The sequence below is a fragment of the Gadus macrocephalus genome, chromosome 16, assembly GCF_031168955.1.
Source record: "Gadus macrocephalus chromosome 16, ASM3116895v1".
NCBI lineage: Eukaryota > Metazoa > Chordata > Actinopteri > Gadiformes > Gadidae > Gadus > Gadus macrocephalus.
This window is the reverse complement of record NC_082397.1, coordinates 2,666,032-2,678,531: the sequence shown is the minus strand read 5'-3', so window position 1 is coordinate 2,678,531 and position 12,500 is coordinate 2,666,032. Positions and strand designations below refer to the sequence as shown.

Sequence of the window (12,500 nt, the reverse complement as noted above, 5' to 3'; positions counted from 1 at the left end):
GTTTTTTCTGAAGTTTAGTCAATTGGAAGTTAATTTTGTTGTTATGGATCCATGGCTGAAAATGGATCCATTGTCCGTTGCATTTAACCCCATCTGAGGAGCACTGGGCAACCACAGCGTGGCCAAGGGATTGACTCTCCTTCTTAAGGCCAGTTTGAGAACTAGATACCCAGCAGATATAAACTGCTGTTGCACGGGACGGGAGAACTCACATTACTACCCATGTAACGGTCACCCTCTGGGCTCAGACCCAACACCTTATTTCTATGATTCAGCTAACCATATCCATTTCAGACCAAAGTGTTGGAAAGGTAATGCCCTGAAGGCTGAATGCTTCACCCCAAGTTTATCTCAGACCAAAACACGAGGCGGGTGGAGAGGCATTCAGTGAACAAAAGAGTCGCAGATGACCGTGTGGCTCCAAGGGGAAATCATGTTCAGAGATTGTGCATTCGGAACTTCTTGATTAATTATACGTTTACACTTCTATGAGACCTGTGTATCGATATATTACGGACAGGATAGACCTCATAGTTAAGGTGTTTCACTTCGAGGTGGAGCTGCTCAATCTAGAAAGTGATAGTTATAGTAATACTACATTTTTGAGTAGTCTTCAGTGTAATATTGATCGCTAGCTTTGATTGTTCCTAGCTTTGCATGTACAACTCATTTTCCATACAAAGTGTGACCCCGAATTACTAACTGTGGGGGACAGGACAGTGTGGTGGCTAGCGTATTCTACGCATGGCAAAATGGTTCTGGGTTCGATTCCCGAAGTCCGCAGCATGGCTTTCGGCATCGTAAAAGTTGGACAACCTGTATGTGTATTAACAGTAAGCTGCTTTCTATAAAAGTGTCAGCTAAATTACTAAATAGTATAATTTAATTATGTTTATTCACGATTCAAGATTTCATTGGATTCAAAAGTAATTTTAAGAAACATTTTTGCTGACAGCAAATAGGCTGTAATGAACATCGACCACTAGATGGCAGCATTCCCAACACTACAACACAAGTTAAACATCTTACTTTGTTCACAGTTGTCTCCAGCGTAGCCAGCATCACACGAACACAGACCGCTTACAGGGTCACAGCCCACCGAGTTTTCTCCACACTGGCATTTACTGGCACAACCAAGGCCCCAGTGGCCAGCCTCACACACTGGGGAAACAAGGAAAAACAGAACAATGCAAAATAACAAAATATTATGTAGACCTGACATGCTTAAAGTTGAACATGAATTTAAAATGATTGTACTGTGCAAAATTAAAGTAACACAATAGTAGGCCCTTATATTGCACATTGTGCAGTCACTAGTTATTTTGCCTGGAGGACAGACAGATTGTCCAAGGGTTACAAATGGAACAGGACTGGTAGGAGTGCTGCATTAGACAACATGATCCATGATAGCCTCGGGACACTCTGTTGATTAGACAAAGCTTATAGCACTTTCCACAGAAAGTAAGTAGCAAAAAACAGTCTCCACTAGAGCAGACCTCAAATTAGATGTAAACAATGTTTTGTAATGATATCAATCACTTCCTCGTGCCAACTTTCCAATGAAAACAATTTCACTCTGGTTCGTCCATCACGTTCTTTGGCAACATTTTCATGCATCGTGGTATTTTATAAAATATTATTATGTTTGCGATCTGCGTCCCCTTTTTTGATGTGTTTCTTAACAAACTCACCGTCTTGGCAGAGTGTTCTAGCGAAGCCCGGTCGACAATCACAGACCCCAGTTTGTTTGTTGCAGGAGCCGCCGTTTTCGCAGGAACTACAAAGTGACCGGCACTTCAACCCCCAGAAACCATCTGGGCAGTCTGTGGAAAGAGGAAAAGATATCTATTGATTGTAATTGAATGGTATGCTTTTTAAATATGAAAGTATCTACATAGGCATGTGTATTGTTTTGGATTTTGCTTTATTGTGGGACTCTCCCATATGTGCTCAAATTCTTCAGATTGTTTCTACTCAAACAACAATAAATATGCGGTCTGACCCTGCTTTGAGCCCCCTAGCTTTTGCAAAGAAAAATAAACAAACAAGATATGGATGAAAGTATTTGCATTAAATCATTACCATTCTTATTGGTTTAGCAAAATAAAGGGATTACACCTGGGGACATCAGATCATGTCAAAAGTATCGAGAACGATCAGCATCATGAGTTGATTGCTTCGGTTAAAGTGACCTTGCTGACAGGCCGGGCCTGTCTTCCCAGCAGGACAGTCACACCGGCCAGCCACAGGACCGCAGGAGGAGCCTCTACAGTCACAGCTCAGACTGCAGTTCTCCCCGAACTGTCCTGCACTGCAGTCTACACAACACACGTGAACATCACTATTGCAACTGATAAAACACATTCTGTATACACAATCAGACCCCGTTGAAATATAAAACAAGGGAATCAGAGTAAATGAGTAGGCCCACGTGGCCACAGTACAGCAGAGAGTGATGCAACACAATGCACTAGAATCCGAGCCAAGACCGAAGCAAACACAATAATTGATTGAGAATGGGGAGCTTCTTGCAAATAGTTTGTTTGATGCCAATAAACTCTTAAGTAGCATTTAAATGAAGGATTATTGTCCAAACACAAGATAAGGAAGACTAAGGGAACCCTGTCAACCCAGTGAACGCTAATGGTAAGCGTTTTGTAGAAGCAGAAGGCTAAGGTTAGGTCATCCCTGAGGGACGTGGGTTTAACAGAGGCTGGGCTACAGAGAGAGAGAGAGAGAGAGAGAGAGAAAGAGAGAGAGAGAGAGAGAGAGAGAGAGAGAGAGAGAGAGAGAGAGAGAGAGAGAGAGAGAGAGAGAAAGCTGGCTCACTGTATTGTTCTATCAGCCAACAAAGCTGCCAGAAGAGGTCTTATGTGACCAACACATACTTTTTTTCCATTGTTGAACTTTCGTACAAGAATACAGGAACATCAACTCAGTGTTTTTCTGCAGCTCTCTCCGTATAGTGTTCATGCCTATTCATACCCATGAGTTGGTTTCCCAGCATCTTTTCTTTAATCTTTAGTTTGGAACCGAATCCCTGAATCCCTTCAAAGCACTGATAATATTCTGCATAACACCTTCTAGGAAGACAAATAGGGAACTGTGTGTGTGTGTGTGTGTGTGTGTGTGTGTGTGTGTGTGTGTGTGTGTGTGTGCGTGCGTGCGTGCGTGCGTGCGTGCGTGCGTGCGTGCGTGCGTGCGTGCGTGCGTGCGTGCGTGCGTGCGTGCGTGCGTGTGTGTGCATGCATGTGAATGTAAAGTATAGTGTACAAATATTGGATATATCTCCTCACTTGGTAACATATTCCTTGAATGGCCGCATTTGATGAGAAAATAGCAGGACCAGAACACAATATATAACAATTCAAACCCACGTAACTCCACGAACCAACACACCAGTGAGCCTCACCCAGCTGGCACTCGTCCCCGTGCAGTCCTGCCGGACATTTGCGCTCGCACTCCCCGCTCGCCCGGTCACATGACCCGCCACCTGGACACTCGCACCGCTGCTCACAGCCGGGCCCGAAGGAGCCCGGCTCACACTCTGGGAAGACACGGAAAGAGTGAAGGATTAAAATCAAGTACAGCCAAAGGACTCACATGACGTCAACAAACACGCAGAGCTTGTTCACCTGCGTTGCCTTAACCATCACCGGCACCTAGACGGCCTCTTGCTGATGCAGGTGTGGTAATTCATTGATAAGTTACATCATTCTTACAACGCTATGGTGCTAAGGGTCGGTAACACTCGGGAGAGGGGGGTCAGGGGGAGCGGTGAGCTCACCTCTCTGGCACCGCGGGCCTCCGTATCCGGCCTTGCACCGGCACGTCCCCCTTCTGGGATCACAGCCGCTGGAGCCCTTCAGGTCACAGTCGCATTCCCTGGAGCAGGCCGCCCCGTGGGTCCACCTGGGGCACGCTGCGGGAGGCAACCCAGGGGTACAGGCCCCGGTCAGACACATGCGTGCACCGCCCACATGCACGTGCATGTGTCTCTTTATGCAGGCGTCGTGTTATGTTGACCTTAATTAAGAGTGTTTGTGTGTTCAATCCGGGGATGGGTGAATGGAATCAAATGCATTTTTTTGGGGGGGGGATTGCTTGTTGTTACAGGACTGAATAAGGATAACAACTGTATACCAAAGACGTTATTGTACTATCGTGTTACTTGCAAGGCAAGCAATCCCCCCCCATCCTAATCCGTTCAATCCTCAGCCTGCTCAAGGGGTTCTGGGGGGAATCTACCGACACCCAGTCGCCGGCCAAGACTGTCCCTCTCCCGTCGGCAATAAACCGTGTGAGGAGTGAACCCAACCACACCCGGTCCCGCCTGACGCTGGCCCTGTTTTCGTTAGGTACAGCTGTGGTCTCCAGTTACACCCTCTCCACCCTCCTCACGTGTCCAACAGCAGGGGATGCACCAGACAGCTGTGAGGTCCTGGTACTGCAGCAGCTCTCTCCCTCCATCTCAGCATCATCGTGCTCGGCTCAGTCCCCGTCCCAGAGCCCCCAAAACCCGGACCCGTCGACGAGAGAGAGAAACAGAGCGCTTTCAGGCCCGAGGGGGGGGAAACGCTTGACGGCAGCAGCAGCAGCAGCAGCAGCAGTGGTGGACCATGACTCTCCGCTGGTTCAGGAACAGCCCTCAGGCGCTGGAGGACGTGAGGGTGGTGACGGAGGAGATGAAGAACCTGTACTACAAGAGGCTCCTTCCCGTGGAGAAGCACTCGTCCTTCAGCCAGTTCCACTCGCCCAGCTACGAGGACGCAGACTTTGACAACAAGCCCATGGTGCTGGTGATGGGGCAGTACTCCACGGGGAAGACCACTTTCATCAAGTGAGGATCGCTTTCTCGTTATGTTAATTAATATGTGATGAGACCTGATTTATAGAGTCAGGCGTGCTTCATATTGCATTGCTTGATGGCTTTCTGTTTTGGTTCAAATCATCATGAGAATGCCTCTATGTATTTGTGTGCGTGTGTGTGTGTGTGTGTGTGTGTGTGTGTGTGTGTGTGTGTGTGTGTGTGTGTGTGTGTGTGTGTGTGTGTGTGTGTGTGTGTGTGTGTGTGTGTGTGTGTGTGTGCCGTGCGTGCGTGCGTGTGTGTGTGTGCGTTTTGTGTGCCTTTTAAAGGTACCTCATAGAACAAGACTTCCCTGGCAGCCGGGTGGGGCCAGAACCCACCACCGATTGTTTCACAGCCATTATGCACGGGGAGTCCGAGGGTATCATTCCTGGGAACGCTCTCACCATGGATCCAAAGAAGCCCTTCAGGAACCTCGAACCCTTCGGGAATGCCTTTCTAAACAGGTGATGGAATGTGGGACCGCCATAGGATTACCAAAGCAAACCCTGGATGGTTTGGGATTTTCTTTCTCCAGCTTTGGCACGGCTGGGAATGTTTCAGCCGTTGAACCAAAACCGATGGTGAACCACACTGTGGAGTTCTGTCTAAAAGGTTTGGTGCTGTGTTCTTTGGAATTCCCCGACAGATTTCAGTGTGCTCAGCTGCCCAATCAGGTCCTGGAGAACATCAGCATCATAGACACGCCAGGCATTCTCACCGCGGCCAAGAGAAGATTGAGTCGAGGTGAGGCAACCCAAAGCAATAAAGTGACTGTGCTTTTCTCCTTCTTCTCATCCATCATAATTTAAAGGTTTACTTCTGAAAACCAGATAACATAACAATATCTAGCTACACTCACTAAGACTTTGGAAAATGTTTGGCTTATAACTCACAAAGAGAAGAGTTTAAGTGTGTGTATGACGTGTATGGACCATGAGAACACCGCTTTTTCTTCAGCAAAGCCATGATTTGTCTGAGCCCAGGACAGACAGGGTGGCGATGATGACATGAGAAGGGTTGGCTACGGATATGTATGCACAAGCTCATCGCCAGGCACAATGTTCTTTATTGTCTCACCATGGACGTATCCATCCCTGGGTGTAACCCCAAAATACCTTCCCACTCTGGAGGTCCACTGGGACTCGTATTCATATATGTCTTGGAGCGCTGACAGAGAGAGAGAGAGAGACACATTACATTCGTGATGATGCGTTAAATCAGAAAAACCTGTTCCTCTCCTCCGACATCGGTCCCTAACCCTAATTGATATGATGCTCACGTTGTATTTAAATGAGAAAGACTGCTATCTTTCCCTAAACCCCCCCTCTGCGCCCCAGGATATGACTTCCCGGCGGTACTGCGCTGGTTCGCCGAGCGCGTGGACCGCATCATCCTCCTGTTCGACGCCCACAAGCTGGACTTCTCCGACGAGCTGACGCGCGCCTTCCTGTCCCTGCGGGGCTACGAGGACAAGCTGCGCGTGGTGCTGAACAAGGCCGACCGCGTGGACGCCCAGCAGCTGATGCGCATGTACGGCGCCCTCATGTGGTCACTGGGCAAAGTGTTCCTGACGCCCGAGGTGCTCCGGGTGTACGTGGGGTCCTTCTGGTCGGAGCCACGGCGCGCCTGCGACCACTACCAGCTGCTGGAGGCGGAGGAGGAGGACCTGCTGGCGGACATCCGGAACCTCCCGCGGAACGCCGCCGTGCGCAAGCTCAACGACCTGGTGAAGAGGGCGCGTCTGGTCAGGGTGAGGGCGCCCCTGGCTCTGAAGCCTGGATATCTCCATTGAACCCTGGACCAATCAGAATGGCCGCTGTTTTGTGTTCTGTGATCAATTAAGGGAAACTGAGGGATGTTAAACATCTCTCCGATGTCAACCCTTAATTGGGTCGATTGTATTATAACCTTTTACGTTTGTAATCATGTCAATGTCATTGGCAATGGCATATACAGTACAGTTTACTTTAGTGCGTGTGCATCGATCATGAATCGATCATCATCGTCTTCATTGCTCATCTAATAGTACCATGTCGTTTGAGTCGGCCTCATCATAGCCCGCTCCTCCTCCTCCTCCCACATCCCAGGCTCACGCACACATCATCGGCTACTTGAAGCGGGAGATGCCCTCCATCTTCTGCAAGGACTCAAAGAAGCACAGCCTGATCTACCAGCTCCCTGTGATCTTCACCAAGATCCAGCAGGAGCACCACGTCCCTGCCGGGGACTTCCCTGACTGCACCAAGATGCAGGTACCGTCATCGGTGGTGCAATAGTCTCATATAATGTGTTTGAATCAAGTCGTATTATCTGTCCACACTTTACTCCAAACAATCAACTCTGCAGTTTTTTCAGAAACTTGCTGTTGCAACACATTTTGAAGTTGCTCCAATTTTAAGGGTATGCTTAGATTATTCTCACTTTGAATAAATTGGTTTCCGATATGACTGACTACATGTCAACTTTAAATGTCAATGTGTGCCCACGTGAATCCTTAACAAGAGGTAACAATTAACAACTGACAACGGTTTCAGTGATGCCCTTTTAAAGAACAATCCACCTCCGACTCAACGACCTCTCTGCCTTCCAGGAGCGGCTCCTAAGCCAAGACTTCTCCAAGTTCAAGGCGCTCAAGCCGAGCCTCATGGTCTCCTTGGACAAGCTGCTGTCCACCGACATCGCCAAGCTGATGCCGCTGCTCCAGAAGCAGGAACCCAAGAAGAAGAGCCTCCCTGGGGTGCTGGACGGGGAGTTCCTGGGGACCTTCCGGCGGGAACACTTCCAGAGACATCCCTTCAAGGAACGTCCCGCCGGCGAGGACGAGAGCGGCGAGAAAGAGCCGGGCGGCGGCTGGGTGGTGGAGAGGCTCAAGCCCAAATACGACGAGATCTTCTTCAGCCTGTGCCCGCACGACGGCAAGGTGAGCGGCACCAAGGCCAAGGAGTGGATGATGAACACCAAGCTGCCCAGCTCCGTGCTGGCCCACATCTGGAGGCTGGCCGACCTGGACTCTGACGGCGCGCTGGACAACGAGGAGTTTGCCCTGGCCATGCACCTGATCGAGGGCAAGGTGGAGGGGCACTGGCTGCCCAGAGAGCTGCCCCCTCACCTCGTGCCCCCCTCCAAACGACTTTGTGAGAGCGAGGAGGAAGAAGGTGTTTGATTGGATGATCGTTTTTTTATATTTCTTGTTGTTGTAGTAAGTAATTGTTTGACTTGGTACGAATTGTATTTAATAATCAAAAGTATGTTTGAATAAGTGTAAAATCACATGGAAATAAGAACCATTGAGTTACCTTAGAATGGGCCACTTATTAAACACATAGGGAAAGGGCCTTCTTTCACGGTGCTGGCCATGTTTCACCACCAATTTTCTACAGTGGCCCAGGATGGACAAAAAACGTCAAAACGGTGAAGAGGACGCTGTTAATCGCTATCCTACTTAAGGTAAGGTAAGGTATGAACCATCGTTTTACCGACTAAATAGTTTAGTTTTACAGACTTTTATACATTTCAGCTTTAACTCTGGCAATGTACTGCAGATGACATGTACTTCATAAAGTACTTGAAAAAACGTATATCCATGGTTCCATAATTCCCAGAAAAGTGGGGGTTGTAAAATTTCTTTCAGGTTTCTACTTCAGTCTCATCACGTGTTCTATGTAATAATATCACGAATGAATCCATACGGCCCATATACCAATAACGTGCATGCATGACTTCTAACTACGTTGGCTGTTTGTCTGCATATTTAATAAAAAAAAACTTTGACAATAACTTTTATGAACCACATTTACCTCAACACCCACGGTCTCTGGACCGCGGGTCTTGGCTAATATTAGCGATCAGACCTTCGGCGTCTGTCACGGGTTCACCAGCCAGCAGTCGGTGCCTATGTCTCCGTGACCTCCCACACACAGAGCGTACTCACGCAGGTGGCAGAACCGCCCGTACAGTCCCGGCGAGCACAAGCAGGATCCAAACACACGGTGGCAGTGTCCGTTGTTGGGACAGTTGCATCTCCTCAGACAGAGCCGCCCAAAGTGACCGCTCGGACAACCTGTGAGAAGACAGAACCAGCACTCACTGTTACACCCTCCTGTCTAACAAATGTCAGCTTAATGATCAGGTTTCTCTTTCCTCTCTTCACTTTTTTCGTTTCTTAATGCATCCGTGTGCGTGCGTGTGTGGTGTGTACCAACCATCTTCACACAACAGGCCTTGAACTCCAGTTGGGCACAAACAGCTACCCGTCGCTGGGTCGCAGGAGCCGCCGTTCTGACAGCGACACAGACCGTTACAGGCCTGGCCGTAGGTGCCCTGGGGGCACGCTGTGGAACAACACACCAAGCACGTTCAATACTCAAATTTGCTCGCTTCAACATTTTTGTTTTTTGTTTTGCATCAGTAAAGTCATTGAAGATCATCTGGTTTGTGTATGAATTGTGAAATCAATGGACCAAAGCAGACAAACACGCTGAGTCGAAGTCTTCATCACTGCTGTTCACTCGAGGCAGAATGACCAAGAAAAAAATGAGGAAGTCTCTCACTACAATAGAGGACATTATGCCTACAACATACAATTCCAATTGTGCAATACTTTGCAAAAACAAAGCCTCGGGCTACTATTGTGGGTTTCCTCTGCAAATTGAATCATCCCAATATGTTTACATTGAACAACAGTGCAATTGGTACCAGGTACAGATACATGTTCCTTCCTGGGGGTCAGGTAGTCTCGTGGAGCTTTTTTTTTTACTAATTAACATATGACATCACTTCCTGTTCCTCCCAGATCAGCAAGAATCATGGGGTGGATGGTTGGCCTAATTGATATGATGCTCACGTTGTATTTAAATGAGAAAGACTGCTATATCTTTCCCTGAGAAAAAAAAGACAACAGACTAAATATTAAGAGTTGCTTCAGGAAGGAGTAATGTTCCAGAGGGAGAGAGAGGAGTCGACCACTTCACGGTTCGTCCTGTGCTTAATGTGTGCTCTCGCTTAATCTCCCTGCCCTTGTAAGCAGTTATGACACGGCGCAGACGGTCCTTAAGGCTGTGCTCCGGACCCCGTCCAGAACATTCCGTTGTTCCACAGACCATGTCACACCATCTCCGACACATCTTGAAAACGTCTCTGTGTACGCGTATCAAATTACCCTGAAGGAAGGGTGGTTATATTCATTAATATCTTCTGGGATGATATCGCATCACCGATTGATTCGAGGGTCATAAATATATTTACCGGGAATCACTGGACACATGTGTTATCCGTGATAAATGTGTGACTTTTTATTAACAGCCTGTAAATTATATGATGTCTGTCCTGTATTTTCCCTTCTGACCGTCTATATTTTAAATACTCAATAACGGTCCTCTGTGTGGAGTGAATCCTCTCATCACTGCTACACTGCCGAGCTGTAAGACTTTATGGCCCGTAAAAAGGGTCCTTTCTCACGCCGGCTCAGGTGGGACAGGGCTGTAAACCACCGTACCTCCGTGAGAACCCTGATCTATTCTCCAGGATGATGTACTTGTAATGTACTTTTGCTTCTTACTGGCGGGCTGTGCCAATTCCATGTCCATGCCTCGGGGCTTATTGCTCTTCTCCTTTACCTCGCAATGTGGCCCATGTCAGAATTGCATCAGCGTGCCACAGGAGCGTGTTCACCAAAACATGTGATCTGTCATGTTTCTAATGGGCTTATCCCCATATGGTTTGCTTCTCATGATTTCGAGCATCAAGTTCAGCGCGAAGGCAGCCATTCATCAAAGTATCTGGTTGGAAACAACGGGGGAGTCTCTCTCTCTCTCTCTCTCTCTCTCTTTCTCTCTCTCTCTCTCTCTCTCTCTCTCTCTCTCTCTCTCTCTCTCTCTCTCTCTCTCTCTCTCCTAGCCCTGGATGATGTCTTGGCCTGGGGGGCGGGGGGGGGGGGGGGGGAGGGGGGTCTAGTAGGGTCTAGTAGGGTCTCTCGCTCTCGGCCATGGGGTTTCTCCAGTGGCAGACAGATTGATTCCCCCGGTGCCTCCATGCGGTGGAGCCAATAAACAACGGACCAGACTCCTAGACAGACCGTGATACACAGCCCTAGAGACACACACGCATGCATGCATAAGCCCGCACGTGCACGGACACGGACACGGGCAGCAGATCTTCTTACAATAGCCCACATGGTGACGGATGTCTCTCAGAGGCGCATCCGATCTTTGTGTGTGTGTGTGTGTGTGTGTGTGTGTGTGTGTGTGTGTGTGTGTGTGTGTGTGTGTGTGTGTGTGTGTGTGTGTGTGTGTGTGTGTGCTCGTGTGTGTATGTTTGTGTGTGAGTGTGCGGTGTTCTTATGTGTGTGTGTGTGTGTGTGTGTGTGTGTGTGTGCGCAGTGTGCTGTATGTGTGTGTGTGTGTGTAAATATGTACATGGTGTTCTCTGAGTGTGTGTGTGTAGGTTAGGTGTAGGTTAGGTTTTAGTACAACTATAGCTTGTTTGCAGATCCGAAGAGGGGCTTACTCTGATTGCAGGTGGTCCCGGTCCAGCCAGGTGTGCAGTCACAGCGGTCTCTGTCCGCACTGCACACGGCCCCGTTCATGCAGTCGTCACAGCTCAGTCCACAGTCCGGCCCGAAGGAGCCCCCCAGGCACACTGGGAGAGGGGGTTCAAAGGCGCCTGCTGAATGACTAGTTTAAAGTCAGGCAACGCCAAGCGTCCCGTCTCTTAGTCAACCGCACAATAACCACAATTGAAGTCATTAAAGGCTATGAAACAGTAGCATGATAACAAAAACAATATATATATATATATATTATATATATATATATATTAGTGCTGTCAGTTAAACGCGTTATTAACGGCGTTAACGCAAACCAATTTTAACGGCGTTAATTTTTTTATCGTGCGATTAACGCAATTTATTATTATTTATTTTTTATATATTATTTTTTTAAGCTCAAAACAAAGAAGCAGTAGCCTGACTGCTATGTTCAAGGAAGTATGTTTGTATGTTCATCGTTTAATCGCACTATTGTAATTTTTTTTGTATCGTCCTGTTTTGATCAGTATATGCCAAGCCGATGCACTTCTCCATGTTGATAAGAGCATTAAAATGAGAAAAATTAATGGGACAAAGAAATCAAGGGATATTTAGCATAGAAACAAGATTTGCGATTAATCACGATTACTCGCGATTAATCGTGAGTTAACCATGGCATTAATACGATTAATCGCGCTTAAATATTTTAATCGCTTGACAGCACTAATATATATATATATATATACAACAAAGAAATTCCTAAAAAAAATACTATGACTAAAACATGAATGTGCATAATGCAACATTTGCAGTTCAACATGAAGATCTCCCAGCTGTTTCCTGATCCCGTAGCCGGCGTGTGCGGCACTGTACCTATTTGGCTGACCAGCCTGAGTTCTCCCACATGCGCGGAAGCTGCTTCTTCGTCGTCATCGTAATCGTCATCATGGCCCTCGCCGCCATGGCCGCCGCCGCCGTCGGCGCTGTACGGTGAGTGAAGGGCTGCCGTGTACTGGAGGAGCTGTGGAGGCCGACGGAACAGCAGGCCTGGAACCCTGTGGACCTCCTCGTCTTCATCCACCTCATCGCCTTCGTCTTCCTCCTCCCCGAACTCCCTGCCGTAAAGAG

The 12,500-nt window shown here is 48.0% G+C and overlaps 2 protein-coding genes across 2 annotated transcripts in view; one reads left to right on the top strand and one right to left on the bottom strand.

Annotated features, from left to right (window-relative positions):
- LOC132475108 (multiple epidermal growth factor-like domains protein 6) overlaps window positions 1-12,500 on the bottom strand; it is a 47,307-nt gene that overhangs the window by 10,657 nt on the left and 24,150 nt on the right. Inside the window, 9 exon segments of the mRNA XM_060076083.1 lie at window positions 1,030-1,161; window positions 1,692-1,823; window positions 2,193-2,318; window positions 3,413-3,547; window positions 3,788-3,922; window positions 8,781-8,909; window positions 9,052-9,180; window positions 11,354-11,485; window positions 12,246-12,500. Coding sequence (XP_059932066.1) covers window positions 1,030-1,161; window positions 1,692-1,823; window positions 2,193-2,318; window positions 3,413-3,547; window positions 3,788-3,922; window positions 8,781-8,909; window positions 9,052-9,180; window positions 11,354-11,485; window positions 12,246-12,500 — 1,305 coding nt within the window.
- On the top strand, window positions 4,142-8,647 carry LOC132475112 (EH domain-containing protein 2-like). The gene is made up of 6 exons (XM_060076090.1): window positions 4,142-4,840; window positions 5,137-5,313; window positions 5,496-5,593; window positions 6,187-6,599; window positions 6,937-7,101; window positions 7,440-8,647. The coding sequence occupies exons 1-6, from the start codon at window positions 4,620-4,622 to the stop codon at window positions 8,010-8,012; spliced, it is 1,647 nt and encodes a 548-aa protein (XP_059932073.1). The 5' UTR covers window positions 4,142-4,619; the 3' UTR covers window positions 8,013-8,647.